General features: G+C 35.3%; 1 protein-coding gene across 1 annotated transcript in view; it reads right to left on the bottom strand.

The window, feature by feature from the left end:
• The window catches only part of C4H17orf67 (chromosome 4 C17orf67 homolog), a 52,364-nt gene that overhangs the window by 932 nt on the left and 26,704 nt on the right, over nucleotides 1-24,728 (bottom strand). Inside the window, exon 3 of the mRNA XM_051994243.1 lies at nucleotides 5,038-5,172. Coding sequence (XP_051850203.1) covers nucleotides 5,056-5,172 — 117 coding nt within the window. The 3' untranslated portion in view covers nucleotides 5,038-5,055. The remainder of the gene's footprint in view (nucleotides 1-5,037; nucleotides 5,173-24,728) is intronic.

The following is a 24,728-nucleotide window of genomic DNA, read 5'->3' as shown; positions in this document are numbered from 1 at the left end:
TGAAGTATCATTTCTAGCTGATGACTAAGTCTACTTCCTCTTGTCAAGCACAGAATGACCCACAAGAATCCCCTTTTGTTCCAATATAGAACCTAGACTAAGAGGATTGGACTGAGTTGGGTCCATTCATTAAAATCCTTGTATTTTGCAAATGAGGAAACAAACGCAAAAGAATTGAGTGATTTGTATAAGATCACACAAATATTGTCAATAATAAGATGTAAACTCCCGTCCTCTGCCTCAAGAGCCAGTCCTCCTTCCTCTGTGCCATATATTGTATCCCAACTATAAACTGTCCATCACAATAAGAGCACTACCTGTCTCACAGAATTGTTGTAAAGAGAGCACTTCATCAAACCTAAAAATGCCATAGGAAGGTGAGCTACTCATCAATATTTACTGATAAGTTCCTTTGAAAGAGTTAGGCAAAGATCTTAGTCTGATAGCCACCTGAGAGATGGGTTGTGCCATTCTGGAAATCTCAGACCCAGTGTATCCATACTACCCATGAATCACATAGCCATATGTGTGTGTGTGCTTAGAACAACTCTGTAAACTTTGGGAAATAATACGTTAGATGTTAAGGCATTTTTTAAAGGAAGCTGTGATTTTAAAGTTTGATTTCTCTGAATCAAATTTATGAGAAACTATTAGGAAAATGGGTATTAAAAAAAATCACTTAGGGGAAGAAGTTTATCCCAATAACAGAATTCAACATTATCAGGTCTATTGCAAAACAATATTCATGACTTCCTCAATAACAAACATAATCATTCATATTTCTATAGTGACTTAATATTCTCAAAGTACTTTCCTCACAACTCTGAAAAGTGAGCAATGCAAGTATTACAAAACCGGTTTTACAGATAATAAAGCTGAAGGTCTGTAAACCAAAAGACCATTGAATCCAAAACTCAATTCTCTAAGTCTAAGGCTTTTTCTAGCATACATCATGCTTCTTCTTCTGGCCCAGAAGTTCTACTTGGACCTATATGCCCTTGTGAGAAGGAAATCTAATAGTGCTAAAATAGTTCACCTGAAGGAAGTTCGGTGTAACTGAAAGTATACTGATTCAGAAGTCAGAAGGCTTGTGTTCAAATACCACTTCTGTTCCTACTTATAGTTTCTGGGGCAAATCACTTAAATCCCTGGGCCTCAATTTCCTCATCTGTAAAATGAGGGGATAGGCAATAGAGAAATGGTCAAAAAATATGAATGAAATCCAAGATGTCAATAAACAAATATGAAAAAATGTTCCAAATCACTAATGGTTAGAGGAATATAAATTAAACCAATTCTGAGATTATTAAAGATAACCAAAAACATGGCAATTGTTTAATAAGCTATAGAAAAATAGGCATATTAACTCACTTTTGGTGCAGCTATGAATTGGAAAGCAATTTATAAATAAATGAAATCTATTCACATTCTATGATCCACCTGTATAACTAATACACAGGGGAAAGAAAAAAAAGAAAGAAGAGGAAAAGAAGAAAGAAAAAGAAGAAGGAAGAAAAAGAAGAAAGAAGAGGAGGAGGAGGAGGAGAAAAGAAAAAGAAAGAGGAAGAGGAGGAGGAGGAGGAGGAAGAGAAGGAAAAGGAAGAAGAGAAAGAGGAGGAAGAGAAAGAGAAGGAGGAGGAGGAGGAGGAAGGAAGAGGAGGAGGAGAAGAAAGAGGAGGAGAAGAAGGAGGAGGAGGAGGAGAAGGAAGGAGGAGGAGGAGAAGGAAGAGGAGGAAAAAGAGAAGGAGAAGGAGAAGGAAGAGGAGGAGGAAGAGGAGGAGGAGAAGAAGAAAGGAAGAGGAGGAGGAGGAGAAGGAAGAGGATGAGGAGGAAGAAGAAGAAAATTCATAGGGACAAAAAATATTTCTGGAAGATCCTTTTTATAATAGAAAAGAGTTAGAAATTTAGGGGTGATCATCTGTTAGGTAGTGGTTAAACAGATTGTGTTGCATAAATATAATAGACTATTACTATACTATAAGAAATAATGAAATGGAAGTTTCAGAGAAACTTAGAATTTCATGTTTATGTTCAATGTTTTTCTTCTATTAAGTATATAGAAAATATTCACTTAGTGCATGGTTTTAAAATTCAAAAATTAAAAAAAATTTAATGAAGGGATAGAATTAGAGGGCCTCTGAGATTCTTTCCTAGCCTTAAATCTGTGATCTTTTAAAAAGGAATGACTTGTGGGAATAAAAACATGAGAGCTGTCATCAAATATCACAAGGCAAGAAGTAATTAATCACTTATTCCTTGAAAACTCCAAAAGAAAAACTAATGCCAATGTATAAAAGCCACAGGTTTCAGATTTTGCTTAAATATAACAACTTTCTAACAATCAGAACTATTCAAAAATAGAATAAATTGCTTTGTAAATTCAGCCTCTTTAGAAACATTCAAGCAGCGGCTAAAAGAATACACTAATCAGAAATAACGTAGATGGGAATGTAGCATTTATTTGGAGGCTAGACTAGATGGTCAAGATTAAGATAAGTGATTTTGTATTAGTGGGACCTCAGTCATCTATACCCACCTCTCGTTTTAGAAGTGAGATTACTAGGACTCAGAGGAAAGTGATTTGTCTAAAGTCTTACAGGTAGTTAATAGTAGAGTTGGGATTTGAATTCTCTGTCTCTCAATCTAGAATTACTTTTTTCTGTACCTCACCTCACTCCAGTTTCATCTTTAAAGTCTTTAGAGGCTCTAAATCCAAGTCTTTAGAGACTCTAAATCTGAAGTAAAAACCAAGTTCATAATTAAAATCGCCTCCTAAATGCATATTACTTCTAATGGGTTTTGCTTTCTTTTAAATCACATCAGATTTTCCCAAATTTAAGTTACCTTTAAAATGATGCCTAAAAGAACCCTACTCCTCTTTCATTACTTTCTTTCTCTTTTTTTCACCAGTTGTTCCCTTCATGATTCCTCCACTTCAAAAATGGATCCACTCTGTACTTTCTCCACACATCTTTTTATTTTACCAAGATGTTACTGACATCTGGTGGTAAAATAGTTAACTGCAGGTTTAAATTTAACCACAATTCTATGTAGACCTTTCTCCCCACTCTGCTTGCCATCCCCTAGTTTCTAGGAATGCATTAGGGGGAAAATAGGATCTGCATGCATTGTATACCAGATCACTTACCATCTCAAGAAGGGGAACAAAAGTAAATAAGGGATAGAATTCGGAACTCAAAACCTTTTGTTAAAAAATTAACATGTAATTAAGAGGAAAAGAAAATATTATTTTTTAAAAGGGTTCTTTAAAATCCAGATTTCTTAAAATTAACAATCAGCAAGTCATCTTTGTGGCCACTAAAAAATTGCTTCTGCTATGGACCAATGCTGGGTTACTCCTTTCCTTCCATCCACTTTGGATGAGAAGTCCCCACCCACTTTGGGGATAAAAATTCTCCTCCCTAGCCAACTGCTCCCTTTTCTCTCACAACCACCACAATCCCCCCATCAGAATGTAAGCTACTTGAAGGCAAGAATTGTCTTTAATTTTTGTGTTTGTATTCCCACATAGTCCTTGGCACATAGTAAATTCTCAATAAATGCTTTTTATTCATCATTCCTCTGTGGATCTGGTTTAGTTCTAGCACAAATTTAAAATTCATTTTCTTGAGTTCTGGAGTTTTTCCAAAATCACCCAAAGCAAATAGTCTAGTCTATTTTTAGAGCCTTCCGGAAAGAGAATTCTACCATCAGGCAAAAATCAATGGACAAAAGCATTATTTTTAAGTGTCGAATTATAGGTTCAACAGAATATTATTCAATTCAATAAACATTTAACTGCTTTGCTGTATATCATGCACTGTACCAAATACTGGTAATCCAAAAATAGACATAATCCTGATCTTCAAAAAGTATCCATGCTAATGGAGGATACAAAATGTATCTAAACAATGTAATAAAAGATAAACCCACTTAGAAGGAAGAATAAATACACTAGAAATCCGGGTGTACAGGAAAGCTCTCTAGAGAATAACTTTCTTTAAGTTCCAGGTAAAATTCCACCTTCTACAGGAAGCCTGTCCCAATCTCTCTTAACTCTAGTGCCTTCCCTCTCTTATTTATTTCCTATTTATTCTGTACATATCGTTTGTATGTATTCTTTTGCTTATTGTCTCCCCCATTTAGATTATGAATTCCTTGAGATCAGGGACTATCTTTTACCTCCTTTTGCATCCTCAGTACTTAGCACTGTACCTGACACCTGGCACTTCATAAATCTTTTTTGACTGACTGACTGACAATGGAGAAAGCCCTAAAAATGGAGTTTGAGAAGGTGGGTTCTGATGTCTATTCTCTGTAACCACGGTTAAGTCATTTATCACTCCCTGGTTCTCAGTTTCTTCACCAATAAAATTAAGACTCTAAACTAGATTCCCTCTGTATCCCTTCCAGTTCTGGAAGTGTGATCTAATGATCCTTAGAGGAAGGTCCTCGAAAGGTTGAGTTGAAGAAAGTATACATTCCTAGCATGGCAGATAGAGAGCCTGTACAAAAACCCAGAGAAACACTATGTGTATACTTTGACTGGAAGGTAGAAACTGTGAAAGGGAATAATGAGAAGTGAGATTGGGAAGAAAGCAGGGAGCCAAGAGCTTCCTTGGAGGGCTTCAGATTCAAGGCTGAGGCATCTGTATTTTCTCCTCAAAAAGATAGGGAGCTACTGATCCTGATCAGAACTATTTTATATTTTTGCAGCTATATAAAGAAGGATTAAAGAGGGGAAAAGATTGGGAGTTGGAAAACAAATTGAGTGTAATACAAATAATGCATATTTTCTTTTTACCATCCAAGGTAACATAAAAGATTCTACAGGTCTTACCTACTCAACAGAATCAGAAAACAGGCACAAAACATAACCAGTTGCTGGCTCACTTTGCCCTCCCACGTATCAATTCTCCCCTATCTTAAAGCTTTAGGAGAGAAACAGTGATAAGTAAAAAAAAAAAAAAAAGACAGAGGAAAATTCACCTAAATGAATCTATTTTACAAGGGAAAGAATTCTGGGAGAGAATGTACCTGATCATTCTGGACCTATTAGACAGGATGGACCAGATTCCTATCACAATGAGGCTTGCAATGTGGATTCAGCCAGTGCTCCAAAAACTGCTCCTCTGCTCTCTGTTCCAGCTGAAGAAGGTATAGCATATACTCCTATTGAAAATAAAACATCACATTATGGGGTAGGGAAAATGAATTCATTTAGGCTTATCTGTTCACTCAATCAATTGGCTTGTTTTAAACACTGTTTTAGGCAATGGATTTACAAAGAATAAATATGAAATATCCCTGAAGGAAATTACAACTTATCAGGGAAGACAGCATATATACATATGACTAACACAAAATATATGTGAAATAAATACAAGGAGGTTTGGTGGGGAGATGCTAGTCTTTGGGAGAGATCAGGAAAGACCATATGGAGAACGTAATGTTTGAACTGGGTTTGAAGGCAATTAAGGGTTCTAAGAGACAAAGATGGGGAAGGAGTGTATTTCCACCATTGGAGATAACAAATACCAAAGTATGGACATAAGAGAAATGGAGTTTTGTCTCTGAGGAACACTGAGGACAGTCATATATATATATATATATATATATATATATATTATATATATGAAATTACAGGGACACCTGGAAGTTGTCTATTAACATGCTCAGATCTGGACTTTAGGAAAATCACTTTGGAAGCTTTCTGGAAAAGGAGAAAGATCAATTAAGAAGTTATTGCAATAGGTCAAGTGAAAGGTAGGGTGGTAGATATATAAAATATTTTTTTTAATTTGCATAGAAATCATCTTCGAACCTATACAGACTAATGAGATCACCAACGGAGAGGACAAAGAATGAAGAAGGCCTAAGATGGAATTTAGGAGAAAAAATAAATGACTCAGCAAAGGAATCTGAGGAAGAATGTCATATAAGAGAATGTAAAACAGAAACATAAGGGGCGATGTCAATTTCAGAGTAAAAATGGTATAGACTTATGAATGAAGACTATGAAGACTCAAGTGGTGCTATAGAATAAGTGGCTGAAGACTCATTTGAAATGTGATTTCTTTTCAGTGATTTAACTAAGACATAATTTTACTAGTGTAAAAATTGCATCTATGGTATAGCAGATAACCATTCCTTTTCATAAAAATAGTCTTTACTATAAATGGATTTCCTATAAGGACTATTAACTCTATACATTCAAAATAGAATTCATTATCTTTCCTTCCACCCATTTCACTCCTCTTCCTAGTTGCTCTATTTTTTGAGGGGTCGTTGTCCTTCCAATCACCCAGATTCACCTCAAATTCATTTTATACTCCTCATTCTCTCTTACTGGACATATTCAATCACTTAAGTCTTATGGAATTTACTTCCATAATATCTATCACATTTTCCTTTTATCTCCAATCACAGGATTACCCTAATTTAGATCCTCATTCAATTTTAATCTGGATTACTGCATAGCCTCCTAATTGGGTTCCCTGATTCAAATTTCTCCAAAACGTCCTCCACACAGCAGCTCAATTAGTGTTCCTAAAGCACTGGTTTGACCATGTCATTCTTCTACTAAACAAATCCAAGAGGCTTTCTTTAATTTCTAGGATAGAAAAAATTCTTCTGTTTGTCATTTAAAAGCATTCATAAACTTACATAAACTGATACAAAGTGAAGTAAGCATAACCAGAAGAATACTATACCCTATAAAAAGCAATATTGTGTAATGATCAGCTGTAATTGACTTAGCTTTTCTCAGCAATAAAATAATTCAAGAATAATCCAAAAAGCTTATGATGGAAAATATTATCCACATCCAGAAAAAGAACTAATGGATTATGAATGGAGATCAAAGCATATTATTTCCATTTTATTCTTTCATGGTTTTTCCCCCTTTTATTCTGTTTCCTCTTTTACAACATGACTTATATGGAAATATGTTTTACATGATTGCATGCATATATATATGTGTATATATCCATGTATATGTACCTCATATCAAATTGTTTATGGAGGGGAAAGGGAAAGGAAAGGAGAAAATTTGGAACTCAAAATTTTATTTTAAAAATGAATGTTCTATAAAGGACTGCTTGCCATCTAGGGGAGGGGGTGGAGGGAGGGAGGGGGGGAAAAATCGGAAAAGAAAGGAGTGCAAGGAATAATGTTGTCAATATAAAGTAATCATTAAATAAAAAATAAAAATTTAAAAAAAAAAGAAAGTGAGGATACAAAGAAAAACAAATAAAAAAAATAAAAATGAATGTTCACATAAGTTTCTTAATAGAGGATTGGGGAGAATAAAAAAAAGAATGTTAAAAATTGTCTTTATATGTATTGGGAAAAAATACCATTTAAAACAAAACAAAAGCCATTTATAACCTAATTCCAATCTACCTTTTTAGCCTTATTCCACATCCTTCTCCTTCAAACATCCTTTAGTCTATCCCAAGTGACCTTCTTGCTCTTCCTCACAAATGACCTTCCATCTCTTGCTTCTGTTTTGTCCCCAGTGCCTAGAATGTACTCCCTTCTCACTTTCCTCATCTTGGAATACCCAGCTTCCTTCAAAGCTCATTTCAAATCCTACCTCCCACTTCCTAATCTCCCCAACTGAAATGAATGTCCTGCAAATTCACCTTACATTTTTGTATATACTAAGATTGTATAGCTGTCTCATATACATTCAATAAAATATGTTTCATTTTTCATTTCTGTCTTTGTATCCCCAACATATAACACAGTAACTGATGCCCAGTAGCTTTTTAATAAATGAGCACTCATTGAATGATCCATGAATTGCAGTGGCCAATTTCCTTTAATCTGGGAGAAGAGGGGGAGGCATTAACAAATAGAGTCATTAACAATGCCAGAAAAATCATAGCATCAAAATGGACTTTAGACATTCTCAAATTCAACCTCTTACCCAGGACAAAAAATCCTTTCTGTGTCAACCATCCTCTGCCTAAGTTGCAAGTAAAGAGCTCATTCCTTACTTGCCTTAACCCTACCTTACCAATGGGTTTGAAACCTGTCTGTTATCCTCAACCTGATTTAGCCCTTAGGTGGCTTACTATGGTATGTGGTCACTGCATGTGCTACAGCTTCTTAAAGCCACAGATGAGAGTTGGATGAGAGGTAGACATCCCAAAGGGTTGAGCATCCCAGAAAAGGGTTCAGCAAATCCTCACATCAGTAATGCCAGTCTAAATACCCCATATACTCTACACTGGTAATAAGTAACAGAACAGCATTCAAACCAATTCTTCTGACTGCAAATCTATCAGTTTTTCCACTGCTCCATTTTTCCTTCATTTGAGACAACATCTAGACCTCTCACCATCATGGTCATCCTCCAATGAACACAAATTGTATCCATTCCTCTTTTAGTCTTGAAAAAACTTTCATTAGATGCTACCATCTCAAATAATTATCATCTTACAATTGTCTCTTTTTCAACTAAATTCCCTGAAAATGTCATCTGCACTGTGATTCTATTTCCTCTCCTTTCACTTTTTTCCTTTTCATTTTATGCTTCCAATCTCATCATTCAATTGAAATTCTCCCTCCAAATTTACCTTTGTATATCTCTTAGTACTGACTGCATAGCAAGCACTTAATAAATGTTTACTGATAAATCTAATTCTTCTTTCTCAATTCTCATCCATCTTCACTCTTTGTAGCATTTGACACAACTGATAGACTTCTACCTGTATTCTATTCTCTGAGTTTTCATGGCACTGCTCCATCGAGTTTTCTTTCTCCCTAGCTGGCCATTTGACTTCAATCTCCTAATTGCTATATGATAGCTATGCTGATGTTGCTATACACCCAGTCCTAGTCTCTCTCTCTGCTGAGTTCTAGTCTTGCATCACCAACTGCCTAATAGACATCTCAGGGGAATCTTAAATTCAGCATGTCCAAAAATGAACTCATTATTCCTCCTTGCCCAAAACTTACCCCTCTTCTATAATTCTTGATTACTGCCAAGAGCTTCACTATCTTCCTAGTCATCTATGTTCACAATTCCAGTGTCATCATTGATTTCTCAAATTAACTCACCCTTTGCATTCAGTCAATTGACAAATTTTATCATTTTTATTTCCATAACATCTCTTGCATATGTCCTCATTTCTCCACTCACACAGTCAACATCCTAATTCATGTTCTTATCACCTCTTGTTTGAATTATTGCAACATATTTCTCATTGGTCTTCCTGACTCAGGTCTCTCCCCACTGTAGTCTGTTCTGCACTTAACTACTAAAGTTGTGGCCCTAAAGTATAATTCTAATCATGATACTCCAAATCAATAAACTTCAATGCCTTTCTATTACCTCTAGGATCAAATATAAAATTCTCCATTTGACAGTAAAAGCTCTTCATAATGTGACATCTTCCTATATTTCCCACCTTCTTATTCTTTTCTTCCCATAATTGCATCATATATGTCTATTTATTGCTTTTCCCATTGTCACTCCATCTCCAAACACTATGCCTTTGCTTTGGCTGACCCTCATGCCAGAAATACTCTTGTCCACATTATTGTTCTTCAAATTCCTGGGTTCTTTAAATATACTGTAAGTTGATATACTTACATAATTTAATATAATTCTTCTTAAGTTGTTCAAATGCTACTTTTTTTCAGGAAGCCTTTTTTCTTTCTCCCAGCTATTTGCACCTTCCCCTCTAAGGTTATCTTTCAGCTACTATACTGAATCGTCCATTAGAATACACTATCTTTAAAAACAGAATTTTTTTTGATTTTTTTCTTTGTATTCCCAATGCTTAGCAATGTCTGCTACACACATAGCAAGTACTTAATAAATGTTTATTGATTGACTAATTGATAGATTCTGAATGAAAGAGATGGCTTCTTCAGACTACTATGAGACACAAAAGAAGTGATCTATTTTGTTTTGTTTTTCCAACTAAGACTTATCCATTTCAGTGATGACATCAAAAGGAAAAAAAATTAACTGGACTAAGAAGTTTTTTTCTTATTTGTTTTTTATTAAGTAGCCAGAAATGGATCACCAAGACAGTCTAAAATGTTTCTAATTTATGTTTTAGATGTGAAAAGTCTCTTATATTCTGTCTGTTCCTCATCCCTCTGCTTCTGAGGAAGCATTTCTTCTCAATGCTCCTCAGCACAATGAAGATATAATCATCAGAATGAAGATATAATCACCAGGGTGAGCACAGTACCTAACTAAATAGCATCATATTAGTGGATATCAGTACTATCTACTGATTAAGGTCAGGAGTTGAAAAGAAACTTAAAGAAGAAAGCCTAAGCATAGCAAAATATCTACTAGTAGTTATTGGTTATCTTACAATTATTAAATAATAAGAATAATATGATAAATAATAAATAATAAGAATAGATTTAAGATCTATTTTATTAATTCTCTTAGGAGAAAGATCTCTAGATTAAAAGTCAGAAGACTAGTATTCTAGTTCTGGTTCTGCTACTAACTAGCATGTGACTTTGAAGAATGTAACACAAAAAACATTTTTAGAGATTACATAGAGAGCACCATAGCTGCTAGGGGAGATACAAAGTTTGGACAAGATACAATCTCTGTCCTCAAAGACTGATCACTTTACCCTTCCTGGACCTCAGTTTCCTCATCTTTAAAAGTTAATTGTGTAACTATAAGATCAATAAGGTCTCTTCTGTTTCCATGATTATTACTGAAAATGGTTTTTTTTTAATCCATTGGCTTTTTCTCTCCATTCTACATCCTTGAAATTTGATACCAAATCTCTTACACACAGACATGTAAGAAGAAAAACGTAATGATGTTATTCATGTCACTATTTAAGTATCTCTTGGTGAGAAGGAAGAATAATTGTGTTGAAGTACAGATGCTTCATTGTAGGTAGGATAAGATTTGATACTTTTCTACAAGACTTCTATCCTGTCTTCCTGCTTCTACCCATTATTTTTTTTTTTTTTGGCTAAGGCTGATTGGCTGAAGCAAGTCTCTCCTCAAAGCCTTTACATATTTTCAGTAAGAAGCCAAGGGAGCCATTGTTCAGACGCACAAGGAGCTCCCTCTTCCCTACTGGAAGTTTGGTGCTGATTGAAAAAACTGCCTACTGGTGACCTAGAGACTAGGACATCTGTTGCATTCTGATTAGTTTGATTAAAACAACAGTGATAACCAAAACAAATTAAAACTGCATGGTTCCCACTGAAAAGCAAAGGAACTCAGTCAAGTTGGACATTACACAGTTCATTCTTTTGAAACTTCATGTCATGCTTTCTTTCTTTAAAAATGAAACACACTCAGTATTGAATTCAGACTTCCTAAATGTCTTTCCAAAATGTTTAGTAATTTCTATTTGCATAATAATTAATACCTCACATTTTTATACTATATCAGCATGGTGTAGTGAAAATAATATTGTATTTAGAATCAAGGGACCTGGGTTCAAGCCACAGCCCGTCCACCTGACCATTTAGGTGGCTTTGAGCAAGAAAATTTATTTCTCTGGGGCTTAATTTCGTTATTTGAAAAATCTGGACTAGACAATCTTTAAAGTCTCTTAGAATTAACAAAACATTTTTTCTCACAACAAACATGGAATAGATTTTACAAATACTATCCTCCTATTTTACAATTAAGAAAACCGAGTTTAAAGAGGTAAAATGGCTTGTTTGGGGTCATACAGCTTATGAGAAAGGATACAAGGATATGAACAAAATCTCCTGACTTCAAATATTTCTATCACATCATGTTGTATAAATATTTCTGTTTATTGTATAAATGTTAGTATTACATTAGGTTTTTTAAAATTTTATCAATGGGAGGTGGAGCCAAGATGGAGTAAAGGCAGAGAATTCCCTAAGTTCTCCCCTAAGCCTCTCTAAATAATTTTAAATAATGACTCTAAACAAATTCTAGAACAGCAGAAGCCACAAGAAGACAGAGAGAAACAATTTTCCATCCCAAGATAACTTGGAAAGTTGACAGGTTTCTCCAGGGTGAGAGTGGAACACAGTCCAGTCACAGGCCATGCCAGCAGAGTTGGCCCTAGCAAATCAGAAGCCAGTCTTGGGAGTCAACCAATCAGCAGGAGCAATGGTGATTTCTGGCTCTCAGGCCACAGAAGGTAAGGTGGTCAAAGAACTGGTCAGAAGGAAATTATAGGGGGTCTCTTTGCTAGCACTGTTTGTTGCTTTGTTCATACTCAGATCCTCACAGTCCTGGGTGTTAGTCCCAGGAAGAGGAGGAGTATTAACACACTATACTTGCAGTCATAATGGACTTCCTCATAGTACCAGGACAAAAAAGAGTAATTTTAGTTGCAGACCAGAGCACAGGCCAGGAGAGTAGTAAACATGTCTCACCTTAGATCATATCTTCTTGGAAGAACTGAAAACTTAGTGATCCCTAGAACTATCTCTGAAAACAGCTACACAAAACCCCTGAAGCTTAGGACAGTGCACACTCCACTCTGGAAGCAGAAGAGTTAAAAGTCAAGTAACAGGCTGAGAAAATGAGCAAACAACAAAAAAAGATTCTGACCATAGAAAGTTATTATGGTGACAAGGAAAATGAAAACACATCCAGAAGATAACAAAGTTAAAGCCCCTATATCTAAGCCTCCAAGAAAAAATTGAATTGGTCTCAGGCCATGGGAGAACTCAAAAAGGATTTTGAAAATCAAGTAAGAGAAATAGAGGAAAAACTAGGGAAAGAAATGAGAGTAATACAAGAAAATCATGAAAAACAAATCAACAGCTTAGTAGGAGACCAAAAAATGCTGAAGAAAAGGACACCTTTTTAAAAAAGACTAAGCCAAATGATAAAGGAAGAACAAAAAGCCAGTGAGGATAAGAATGCCTTAAAAAGCAGAATTGTCCAAATGGGAGAAAAAAATCCACTGAAGAAAACAAGTCTTTTAAATAAAAATTAGGCTGGTGGAAAAGGAGATATGAAAACTCACAGAAAATAATTCCTTAAAAATTACTGCTAAGGGAGGACTCTGGGAATCTGGTGGAGTAGGTTGACAAATTTCAAATTCTCCCAATTTCCCCTACAAATAGAATAAATTTGCTTTTGAACATAGATTGGTGAAAAACCAAGAAGACTTGGGGCAGAACGGGGGTCCTCTTGATACAATTCAACAAGATCTGAAGAAAGACCCTGGGCTGGGGATTAACCTGTCTGAAGTGCAACCACCTCTAGGTTAGCTCTGCAGAAACATCAAGTGGGGATTCCCCAGGTTAGCTGGCTGTGGCTGGAGCCCTAGCAGGAACCACAGACACTTTCATCTCCCAGACAGTTTGTTGAGTGAGGGTTTGAATCCAGGAAGACAGAGTGACTCTCCATTGATAGGGAATGCCAGATCCTGCTGTGCTGCTGGTCATCTCCCTTATATATTCCCATGTGCTGCTGGTGAGAAGGAACCAATACACCAGGAGTGCAGAGGCAGTGAGGCAGGGATGCAGCTGGTTGTGGAAACTTGCAGGAGGCTGGAGCTCTTGGTTTGGGGTTCCTGGTCAAAGTGGAGAGCTGAAAGGATGCTTGAGGCATCATCTCCCCCACCCCATGTTTATAGGTACTTACACTAATGCCTCTTACTTAAAAAAAAATGAGCTGCCAAGAAGAAAGAATCTCACCATTGAAACATATTATAGGAACAGGGAAGATTGGGATTCATCTTCAGAGGGAGACATTTTAGTTAAAAAAAAAAAAAAAAAAAGCTTCTACCTCAAGGAGTACCATGAAATGGCTCCCTGATCAGAGAGAATTTGTAGAAGAATTCAAAAAACAAATGAGAGATATTGAGGAGAAACTAAAGAAAAAAATTAAAAGCATCCAAGAAAAACAAGATTAAGAAAAACATTTAACCAATTAGAAAAGGAGGTAGAGAGTCTCAAAGATAAAAATAATTCTTTAAAAATTAGAATTGGGCAAAGGGAAGCCAGTGAAGCTATGAAAGATCAAGAAATAACAAAACATATTATAAAGAATGAGAAAATAGAACAGAATGTGGAACATTGTATAAGAAAAACGGCTGCTCCTATAAAAGACCACAGGTCTTAGAATCCTTTCTATAGATAAATAAAAGAATTAGGGCTGTGGCCAAAAATATCAGCTCTAGCAAAATTAACTATAAGATAAAAGAGATATTCAGTGAACTTGCAGAGTTTCAAGATTTTCTATCAATCAAACCTGAACTTAGAAATTTTAACATATAAAAACCAATGTCAAAGAGCAATTTTAAGGACTTCACCATGGACAAACTGTTTAAATGTGAACAAATTGATTATATCTTTTTTACATGGGAAATATACTTTATGTTTAAGATTTACATCAATAATAAGGTAAGCTCAAAGATTGGCAGAGTAAAGATAAAAATAGTAATCAAGTAATTATATTAGTAATATAATAGTAATCAAGTAATATAATATAATAGCAATAATAATAATATAATAGTAATCAAGTAATTATATTTAGCAATACCACTACTGAATCTCTATACCAAAAGAGACTTAAAAAATAAAAAGGAAAAGGACCTATATGTACAAAATAAATAGTTATAGCAGTTCTTTTCTGGTGGAAAAAAAAAGAAAATTGAGGGGATGCCCATCAATTAGGGAATGTCTAAATAAATTGTGGTTTGTGATTATGATGGAGTACTACTATGCTATAAGAAATGATGAGCAGGATGTTTTTAGAAGAACCTAGAAAAATTTCCATGACCTGATGCAAAACGAGATGTCCTGTGTACATAGTAACAGCAATATTGTAAGATGATCAGCTGTGAATGACATAACTATTCTCAGTATACAATGATTCAAGAGAACTCTGAGGAACTTATGATGAGGAATGTAATCCATATTCAGAGAAAGAACTGGTCATGTCTGAATACAGATTGAAGCATATTTTTTTCATTTCCTTTAGTTTTTGATCAGATTGTTTTAGTCTGTTTTCTTTCATAACATGATTGTTATGGACTTGTTTTACATGACTATATATGTATATATATCAAATTGCTTGCATTTTCAATGAGGGGGAGAATGGGGAAAAATAAAATCCTAAATTAAAAAAAATTAATTTCATTAATGATATTCCCCCTTTTGAGAATGGTTAGCCTTCTTACACCTCTGACTTTTTTTCTATTTTTTGTGTTCATAAGTTTTTAAACTTTCACTCACTCCCTAATATCAGAATGTAAGCTTCTTGAATACTTTTCACCTTTTTTATATATTCCCATGTTTTAATATAATGTCTGGAATGCATTAATAAATGCTTTTGATTAATAAATGATTTTGATTAAAAATGCTTCCTGATTTGATCAAATGATTTTGATTATTTGAATTAATACAATTCATATTTCATCAATAAGATTCTAAAGTTTTTGTGAGTTATTATTGCCAAATAAGAGTAACTACCAACCCATCTGCATTCTTTCTCATCCCTATAAAATCTTTATGAGAATATTTTATGTACATATTGGGGGTTTCCTGGATGAAAAGATGAGGAGGCTTTTGCAGACATTTTCTATTGATTTCTGATACAATTTGCTAGAAGGTGTTAGATAATACAAAATTCTACTACGTAAATTGCTCCTTGATAATTGCCCCAAAATTTTAAACTAAGTTTGAGTCACCAAAGAAAAATATACAAAGGTAGCTGTATGGCACAATAGATAGCAATCTGGGCCTCTGATTAAGAAGACCAGAGTTCAAATCCAATCTCAGATATCTACTAGCTATGCGACCCTGCACAAATCACTTAACCATAATTTCTTCTTATATAAACTGAAGATAATTAGTAGAACCTACTTCCCAGAGTTGTTGTGAGAATAAAATGAGATAATATTTGTAAAAAAAAAAAAAAACTTTATAAATCTTAAAGTGTTGAATAAATGTTATCTATAATTGCTTTATAATTTATATTTCAACAAGTCTCTTTTGCCCTTATTAAATTCTTATACTTGGAAATCAAATCAGTTTGTGACAATCAATATTTATGCCATACATCCTGCACAATTATGGCATAAATACTGATTGCCACAAATTTATTTGCAATCTAATTTAAGTATGCAATTTCATCAATGGAGGAAACTTATTGAGGCATTTTACCCTTTTCTTAACAAAGCAAAGCATTGGAAGGTCACTCAACTGTGTAGTGGTTATAGTACTAATAAGGATCTTCTAGAAGCATGTTTTGAATTATGTCAACAAATGAGTAAAAGAGAGAAAGGGAGAGAAAACAATCCCCAGTACCTACTGCTAGTAAACAAAGTCTAATCATGAAGACAATTGAGCAAATAAGACAGGTAACTATTTTCCCTCATAAAGGAGGAGAATTTTATGCAGAGGAAGGTCAAGATGCAATTGCAAAGGAAGCTTTGGCCACTCGAGATTAGAGAGGTTTGGCAGAGAATGAGTTCTCCAGGTATGTGGAGTCAGGACAGGAATAATGCTATCTCCAGTTATCCTAATCTATATCTGGATACTGGAACAGATGGTTCTGGGAGGAGAAAGTGAGACTGATGACTTTGCTCAGCCTTCCTTCACTTAAATCCAAATCACTTCCATGTCACAGCATCATCTCCCTGATATTCTCTTCAAAAAGGGAAAACAAACAAATGCTAGTTTGAATAACTTTGTTCACCAGCACCACCCAGAGGTTATAGAAGAAAAGACCCATTGAAACATTTTAACAGATTATAAACAAATGTGACCATAAATCATAAATGGCCTTAGAGGCTACTGAGTCTAACCCATTCATTTTACAGACAATGAAACTGAGATCTGGGGAGGTAAGCCTTAAAGAACCTATTTAAACTCAGGTTCTCTAACTTATTCTGCCTGCCCAATATTGTATTCTAATGCAATAAGTTCCTAACCAGAAACATCCAAAGAATACAGTAAACAAGGTTACAAGAGACCATACAGTAAAAGTACAATGGTACATTTGCTTTGTATCATTTGTCTATTTGGCAAACTCTAGTAAAATATTTCTTTTAAGCAAAAACCAAAAACTGACAGTTTTGCACTCTCTGTACTCTTGGCCAGGCTATTTGAACAAAACAAACAAAAAAAAGTTCAGAAATATTTCCCCCCAAGTTGAGTGAACAAAAAAGAAAGCAAGAACAGGGATTCTTATATACAAGCAAGTACTTTCTATCAGGGAAGTATCTATCTGTTTATCCTTAGAATCAGGGAATTGCTGTTGCACCATTCAATAAGAATTAAAGGGAAAACTAGATCTTCTTAACTAAGGCCATAGGCAAATATGCATATATGGATATCATAAGTGAGGCAAGTATTATCATAGAGAAGATAAGGTGGGCATCTTTACTTATTAAAAAGAATCAGTTTTATTATAATGGAAGAGATTTAATTCTTAGATTTTCAAATACTATAGTAATTCCCCATCTGTAGCAATAACAGTTCTTTGCTGGGAAGTTTCTCTCCAAGTCATTATTTTATGAGAGAAAATATCTGAGATTTTAATAAATAAAGAAAAAAGATTTGGAATACTTGCTCAAACATTTAAATATTTCAGTAAACAAGATAGCTGGAAAAAAGAGCCACAGATACACATAACAGTTATCCTTCCCCCCCCCAAAAAAAAATGTACTTTTTACTATTGTCCTTAAGAGGTAACCAAAAGATAGAAGGCCACAGCCACTTTGAGTCCTTTCCAAGGGGAAAGTTATCTAATTAATTATTCCTATATGTTAAGGTCACCAGGTAACATCACAGTTTCCTCACTCCACCTCCAAATTAGGAAAATACAGTACTAGATAATAGTGATGAGAACAAGAAAAGACAGGGTTATATGGAGAATAATTGATTTCAATGTGTAGGGAATCTTGATGAGAAAATCATCTCTATCAATGAAGGTCAGTAGCTTCTCTGCAAGTTACAGTCTTGGACAGTTAATTGGAACTCTGAGAGGTTAAGGGACTTGTCCAATGTCACAAAATCAGTGTTATTATTATAATTATTGAGGAAACAGAGGCAGAGTTTGTTTACCAAGATTGTACAGTAAATATCTGAAGATGGTTTTCAATTCAGGTCTTCTTGATTCCAGAGCCATTCCACTGAGGTACCAACTGCCTCTCCATTACTGTGTGAACTGACTTTAGTTTTGCCACCAATGACCAGAAACATGTCAGAAAAGGAAATGGACCAATCATCTGGCAAAGTCAATAGGCCACCAGTGTATAGTATTGATTTAAAACTGACTTAATGGTCAATTGATGTAAAATGTTAAGAAGACATTTAAAAGGCAGGTTTCCAAAGCATCATGGTAGGACATAAGTTGAAAAGGTAAGGTTTGTTGCAATCTTATAGTGAGATGGAATAATCACATTAATGAGATCATAGACCCCTTGAAGTATCAGTGTCTTTCATTAAGCATTGAACTGAATACCTAATTATAAGCACAAAAAAAAAAATTTATATACTATTTTATTCTTTCTACTTTGCCTGCAAACACATAAAGCAATCTTTCACCTTAAGCACAGAGGAATTCCTGAAGAAAGAAGAACTGTTCTAGACTTCAGTTTATTTTTTCTTTGCCAAATGAGTAACTCTGAGTGACTCACTTTTCTTCAATAAATTTAGAAGCAAAACTTAAAAATTAATGAAGGTCACCATGGGTGGTAACAGACCAACACAGAGAACTTAAGATCATACTGGAAAGTTCCTCAAAGATCACTTCATCCAAACCCTCCTTTCACAGCAAAGGAAGCTGAGACCTAGAGAAGTTGAGTTACAGGCCAAAGGTTGTGAGTGATAAGAGCTGGGATTCAGACTCACATCTCCACTCCACTTCCACTTCACCACATTTGCCATCATTTGCCCTTCCTTATAGTGTCCAAACATTATGGAGGTAGAGTGGAAATTGGTGAGTAAGTATATGTCTCTGGGCAAATCTTCTCTCATGTATCCTTCATATTGATATTCAATATATGATTGGTTGTCCTGAGCAAGCTATTCAGACTTATTTGACCAGTGTTACCTAAGTTCTAAAATCAGGGGTTTTTAACATGGGGCCCATGAATTTGGACCTCTTGACTCTAGGGCTAGCACTCTATCCACTGCACCATCTAGCTGCCCCCATGAATTTGGGTTTTTATAAAATATACATGTACATGGACACATATATGTATATATATAAATATCTGTATGTGTCTATAATTTCACTCTAATTGGTTTTATTTGTAATCCTATATATATTTTGCATTTAAAAACCATTATCCTAAACTTATATGTGAGTTTCACCAGATTATCAAAGGGGTACATGACATAAGAAAAATTCTCTGCAATCTAAACCCATATTTTCCCTTTCTCTATTAAAAATCTGCTTTCAGCTAAGATTTCTACTCTGAAAAGGGTATGTTCATGTGTTTATAACCAATTGCTACTTATTCAGTAATCTGCTCTCCTATATATTTGCATTTCAATAAAAGATCCTTCCTTGACCCAGAAGGCAAAATTCCTTTTTTTTTTTTTTTTGGAGATAAAAATCCTTTTGAGTTGGGCTCACTTTCTTTTTTTTTAATGTACTGTATTTTTCCAAATACATGCAAAGATAGTTTTCAATATTTACCTTTGCAAAACCTTATATTCCAAATTTTTCTCCCTCTCTCCTAGCCCTCCCCAAGATAGCAAGAAATCCAATAGGTTAAACATGTGCAGTTCTTCTAAATATATTTCCATATTCTTCATGTTTTGTGAGAAAAAATCAATCAAAAGGAAAAAAAACATAAGAATGAAAAAAAAGCAAATATACAATAACAACAAAAAGATGAAAATACTATTATTTTGAACCACATTCAATCTCCTTAGTTCTCTCTCTGGATGTGGATGGCACTTTCCATCATAAGTCTATTGGAGTTGCTTTGAATCACCTCATTGCTGAAAAGAGACACAAGATTAATTTTCTAATATCTTTATTTAAAGCTTTGGAGATGCGGCCCTTCAGGTTTTGCATCTTAGAGACCATTTCGTATACTCAATCCCATTTTACATATAAAGAGCCTGGCCTGAGAATGGTGAGATAGCTTACCCAGGGTCACACAGCTACTGGAAGATCCAAGGCTGGAAAAACCTGAATCTCCTAATGCTCATTTGATGCTCATTCGTTAAAAATAATAAAATAGCATTCATATGATGGTTTAAAATATGTATTTTTACATAAACTATTTTATTTGATCCTCAAAACAACCCTATAATTTCTCATTTTAGAGATTAAAAAAAGTGAGGCACAGAAAGTGAATTGCCCATAAAAACATAAAGAATAAATGCAGTAAGAATCAGAAGTTCTTCCTGACTCCAAATCTATCATGCAAATCTAGTATTCTGTTTAATGCTCTACATAGTCTTTGAGGCCAGGAACAATGAGAACATAAAAACACTTCAAAGAATAGTCAGTACATAGTTCCCTTTCCTAAAGGCCAGTTGAAATCATTGGTGCAGAAAAAACAAGCCCAAAGCCTGCAGGAGTTTCCATGGTATTTCATTATTTATTGAAAATGTTATGAAAATGAATCCCCCACAAGGCTGAAAAATGATCATTGTTCAAAGACGAAGAGCCAAATGTCCAATCTGCTGGAAACCACAAATTCAGCAGCGTCACCCAGTCTTAATGATTGACTCAAATGTTCCTGGACTGAGAAAGAAGGGGCAGATGGAAAATCAGTTTCAACTACTATAGGTTAATTGCTAAAGAAAAAAATAATAATAAGGACCAGAGTCCCACCTCAGATGTCAAATGAAACTAATTGTAACAGGCCTTTCATTATGGCATGTAAAAGGTACAATAATCAAATGACTGACCTCACAAGGAGCTAATTAAGTCAGAAAATAATAAGGATGATAACACATTTCGTTGATACATTAAGGATTTTCTCATTTCAACTTTATGGAGTACGTAATATAAATATTTTAATCCCATTTTATGAATTCAATTCAATTCAAATACTGCTTAAGGCACTAAAGATACAAACAGAAAAACAAAATGATCCTGTCCCACAAGACTTACATAATTTTGGAAGCAAAACAACGGGTACACAGATAATGACTATAAAATATGCATTAAATAAATATAATAGTGTGGGATTATAGGGGAGCAATAACAACTAAAATAATCAGATAAGGCCACTCTTGTAGGAAGCAGTGTTTGAATTCAGCTTTAAAAGGAGCTAAGGGTTCAAAGAGGGAAAACATTTGAGTCGTGTAGGAAAATGTCTATATAGACACAGAGAGAGAGATAGAATATCAGGTCTAGAAAACTGAAAGTAGATTAATGAGGAAACAGGTTTAGAGAGACTTAGTGACTTGTTCAGGGAAATGTAGTTAGGGTACAAGATAGATTGGAAACTAAGCATCCAATTCAAGTTTACTTTCTTTTACGTACTTATAATATACAAGGCATCATGTTAAGAGCTGGAGATACACACACACACACACACACACACACACACACACACAAAAACAAGCCTCAAGAAGCTTATATTTTAATCTGAGTGGAGGAGATGTTATGATATATAAACAGATGTATATCTCTGTGTGTGTGTGTGTGTGTGTGTGTGTGTGTGTGTGTATAAATTGTTTGAGGAAAAGCAGAAGACCAGAATGCTTTCTTGTCAAATAGCAGTCAACATCGCAGCAGAAACTTTTTTTAGAGTGGTTAAATCCTTCCATTGCAATCTTCACTAGGAGGTGGGAGTTCAGGGGAGAGAACTGTTCCATCAACATTTGGAAGAAATTTTGCTCATTAAATAAACTAAAGGCAAGTTTATAGGCAGAGGAGTTATTTGATGGTCAATGAACTGTTTCCCAAAAAGGAAAAAGTGAATATGTCCATCATCCAAAAAATACCATAGATTAATATTTTAAATGATGAAAATCTCAATAGCCTTGACTCAGGCTTTAAGATCACAAGGAACAAATGGATAATGAAGTTACTATGTTCAACAGGCTGAGTGTGAAGGGATATTTTAGGATTATTTACAACAAAGCTACTATGATTTATATACCACCATGAAGAACATTCCTTGAGGGCACATGGACCAAATCAAAGAATATTTGCTTAGAAAAGAGGTAGTCCCAGAGCACTTGAGCACTTAAACATGTATTCACAAAGGAAATAATTTATACTTGGATGTCATCTTTCTAGAGATTTCCATTGGTCATCCTGGCAACAAAACCATTTTCCTTCTTAAATTGGGGCTTTCAGAGAAAACTTGAATTTGGTCGGTTTAGATGAGGTGATGGAAAAGACCTCTTAAAAACAACCCAAAAGTTCCAAGAATTGTTCTCTAAAAGAATTACTCTCCGTAGTAACTAACCTGTGCCACAAAGAATGGAATTTCTGGATGTAATGGTGAACTGGCCAAAGATATTCAGTCACCTTAGATCAGGAAAGAATCAATTTGGAAAAAGGAAAGAGCAGAGCCATTTATTCGTGATCACATGGCAAGCCAGGTCCGGAGATAAGGCAGCTTGAGTGGCTACCCCTCTCTCCAGCTAAAGGGCTAAACAAGTTCTTCCTCACTCATTTGAAAATAGTTGGAGAGAAAGAGAGATTTCATTTCTTCTTGCTCGGTTCCTTCTCCCCTCTCTAGCTCCTTTGGATAGAAAGTGATAGGTTGTTTCAGTCCTGTGGAGATGTCCCTCAGATTTGCTTGGTATTCAGGGGCTAGAGATGCAAATTAAATACACACACACACACACACACACACACACATACCCCTGATAGCACTTACAACAGAAAAGAAAAGGTATGGTTATCTGGATGCCTATATCATTGTTTGGAATGGAATAAAATAAAATGGAAATGTATTTATTAAATGGTTATTATTAAATGGTGCTACATGCTGGAAATACAAATATAAGCAAGTAAAACAGTCTTATGCTCAGGAAGCTTGTATTTTCATAGAGGAAATTAACATATAGATGATTGCTGGTGAAGGAGAAGTATTTTGGTAGTTTTTATTTGATTACCATTTGACTACCATTCCTATAATTAGGAAAAGGGCATTCAAGGACAGAGGGAAAGTATAATATGGTGGGTTTAAGTGCTTATACAGGGTGCTGATGGCTTCCCTGAGGAAAATTCCAGATGATAACATTGGATTCCACTTGCAAAATGATGAAAAGCAAAACAAAGAATTGAGAGGTGTCAGAGGATGTCGAGACCTTTTATATCAGGAGGAAGTCTTTGACACAATTATAAGTATATTAAATGCCAAATGAGAGAAATAGATAGTCAGTGACTGCAGAGGAGTGACTGCCAAAGGGTGGGGAAGTTGAGGAAGCTTTCCTAATTGAGATAGAATTTGAGCTAGATCCTGAAGAAAGGGCAATATAAATTGAGAAGACAATAAAAACCATTCTAGGCAGGAGTAACAGCAGGAGCAGAGGTAGAAAAGAGAAAATACATGCTATCTAAGGGGAAAACTGTGATTAGTCTAGTTTGGTTAAAGAAAATGGCTCATGTATAGAAATAATCAGAGCTACGATGTTCCCAGAATAAAGCTCACTTGCGGGAGCTTCAAGGAAGCCATTCCAAACAGTAGTTATTAGTATGGCACCAGCCTTTCTCCCACACTTTTAGACAACACATAAAAACTAGGAGAAACATAATTCTTGGCTGGTATTCATAAAGGCTGGCCGATTATACTGTTATTTCAGAACTGATTATCTTGGAAGAAGAAAGATTCAATTAGCTATTCTGCTTCTTTGTGGCAGGGCATCCAGGAGGCTGAGTAGTTTCCCTGTACATCCCTGTGTGTGACCCTAGGAAAACCTAGTGTGCTACCTTGGACTGCCATGTTACTAACAATTTTGGGCCCAGAGAAAACCAGGGCCCATGCTGGCCGGTCTTCTTAGCTGTTTTGGACTTTCTGGACCATATCCCTATATGGGTCTCTTCCCCTTTCTCCTAAAGCTTTTCATGAAATCTTGTTCCCTATTAAAATAAAAGCTTCTCAAGGGAAGAGGTTGTCTTTTTTATTGTTTATGTATCTTCATTCCTTAGCACAGTGTCTAGAACATAGTAAACATTTGCATGCTTGTTGCCTTGCTTCCTTATCAATTGACTCTCAAGTGAGAGGGAATAGCCATTATCAGGTCCTTTTCTGTTTTTAAAAGCATCAGGGAATGAAGAAAAAATAAAGATTTGGGATATCTGGAGTTAGGAGGGAGAAGGAAGGCTGAATAACATGGAGGGGAAGAGCAAAAGGTGACATTGGAGATATAGAAGTTTAATCAACAGACTTCATATCTTTATTGAGAGGCAGTACCATTTGCTTTCAACTCAGTGAGAACAAATGAATGTTTCGTGATTGTGGTCATCAGATTAAGAGTTTTTAAGGGATGGTGCAGGCTAAGAAGGCCTAGGACTGATACCTGGCTCAGCCTGGTGGTACAGGGGGTATGTAGTGCCAGTAGAAGAGATCAGTGCTCCAGGGTCACTTGATGTATAAAGATGGAGCTATCAACCCAACACATAAAACTGAGATCTGAGTAGGAGAAGGGTACAGGGATCAATAGAGAGAGAACAAGGTGAAAATAAATTGGAAGGGACAGACCTAATGCAGGGTAAGAGGAGGCAAATCAGGTAGCTGCTCAGTCTCTAGAATGAACAGGATGGCAAAGGCAGAAGCAGTGCAGGATAGAGGTTAGAGCACTGGGCTTGGAGTAATGACATTTTCGAATACTGCCTTAGATGT

This window comes from Antechinus flavipes, chromosome 4, assembly GCF_016432865.1.
Source record: "Antechinus flavipes isolate AdamAnt ecotype Samford, QLD, Australia chromosome 4, AdamAnt_v2, whole genome shotgun sequence".
Taxonomy (NCBI): Eukaryota; Metazoa; Chordata; class Mammalia; order Dasyuromorphia; family Dasyuridae; genus Antechinus; species Antechinus flavipes.
This window is presented reverse-complemented; position numbering and strand designations above follow the sequence as displayed.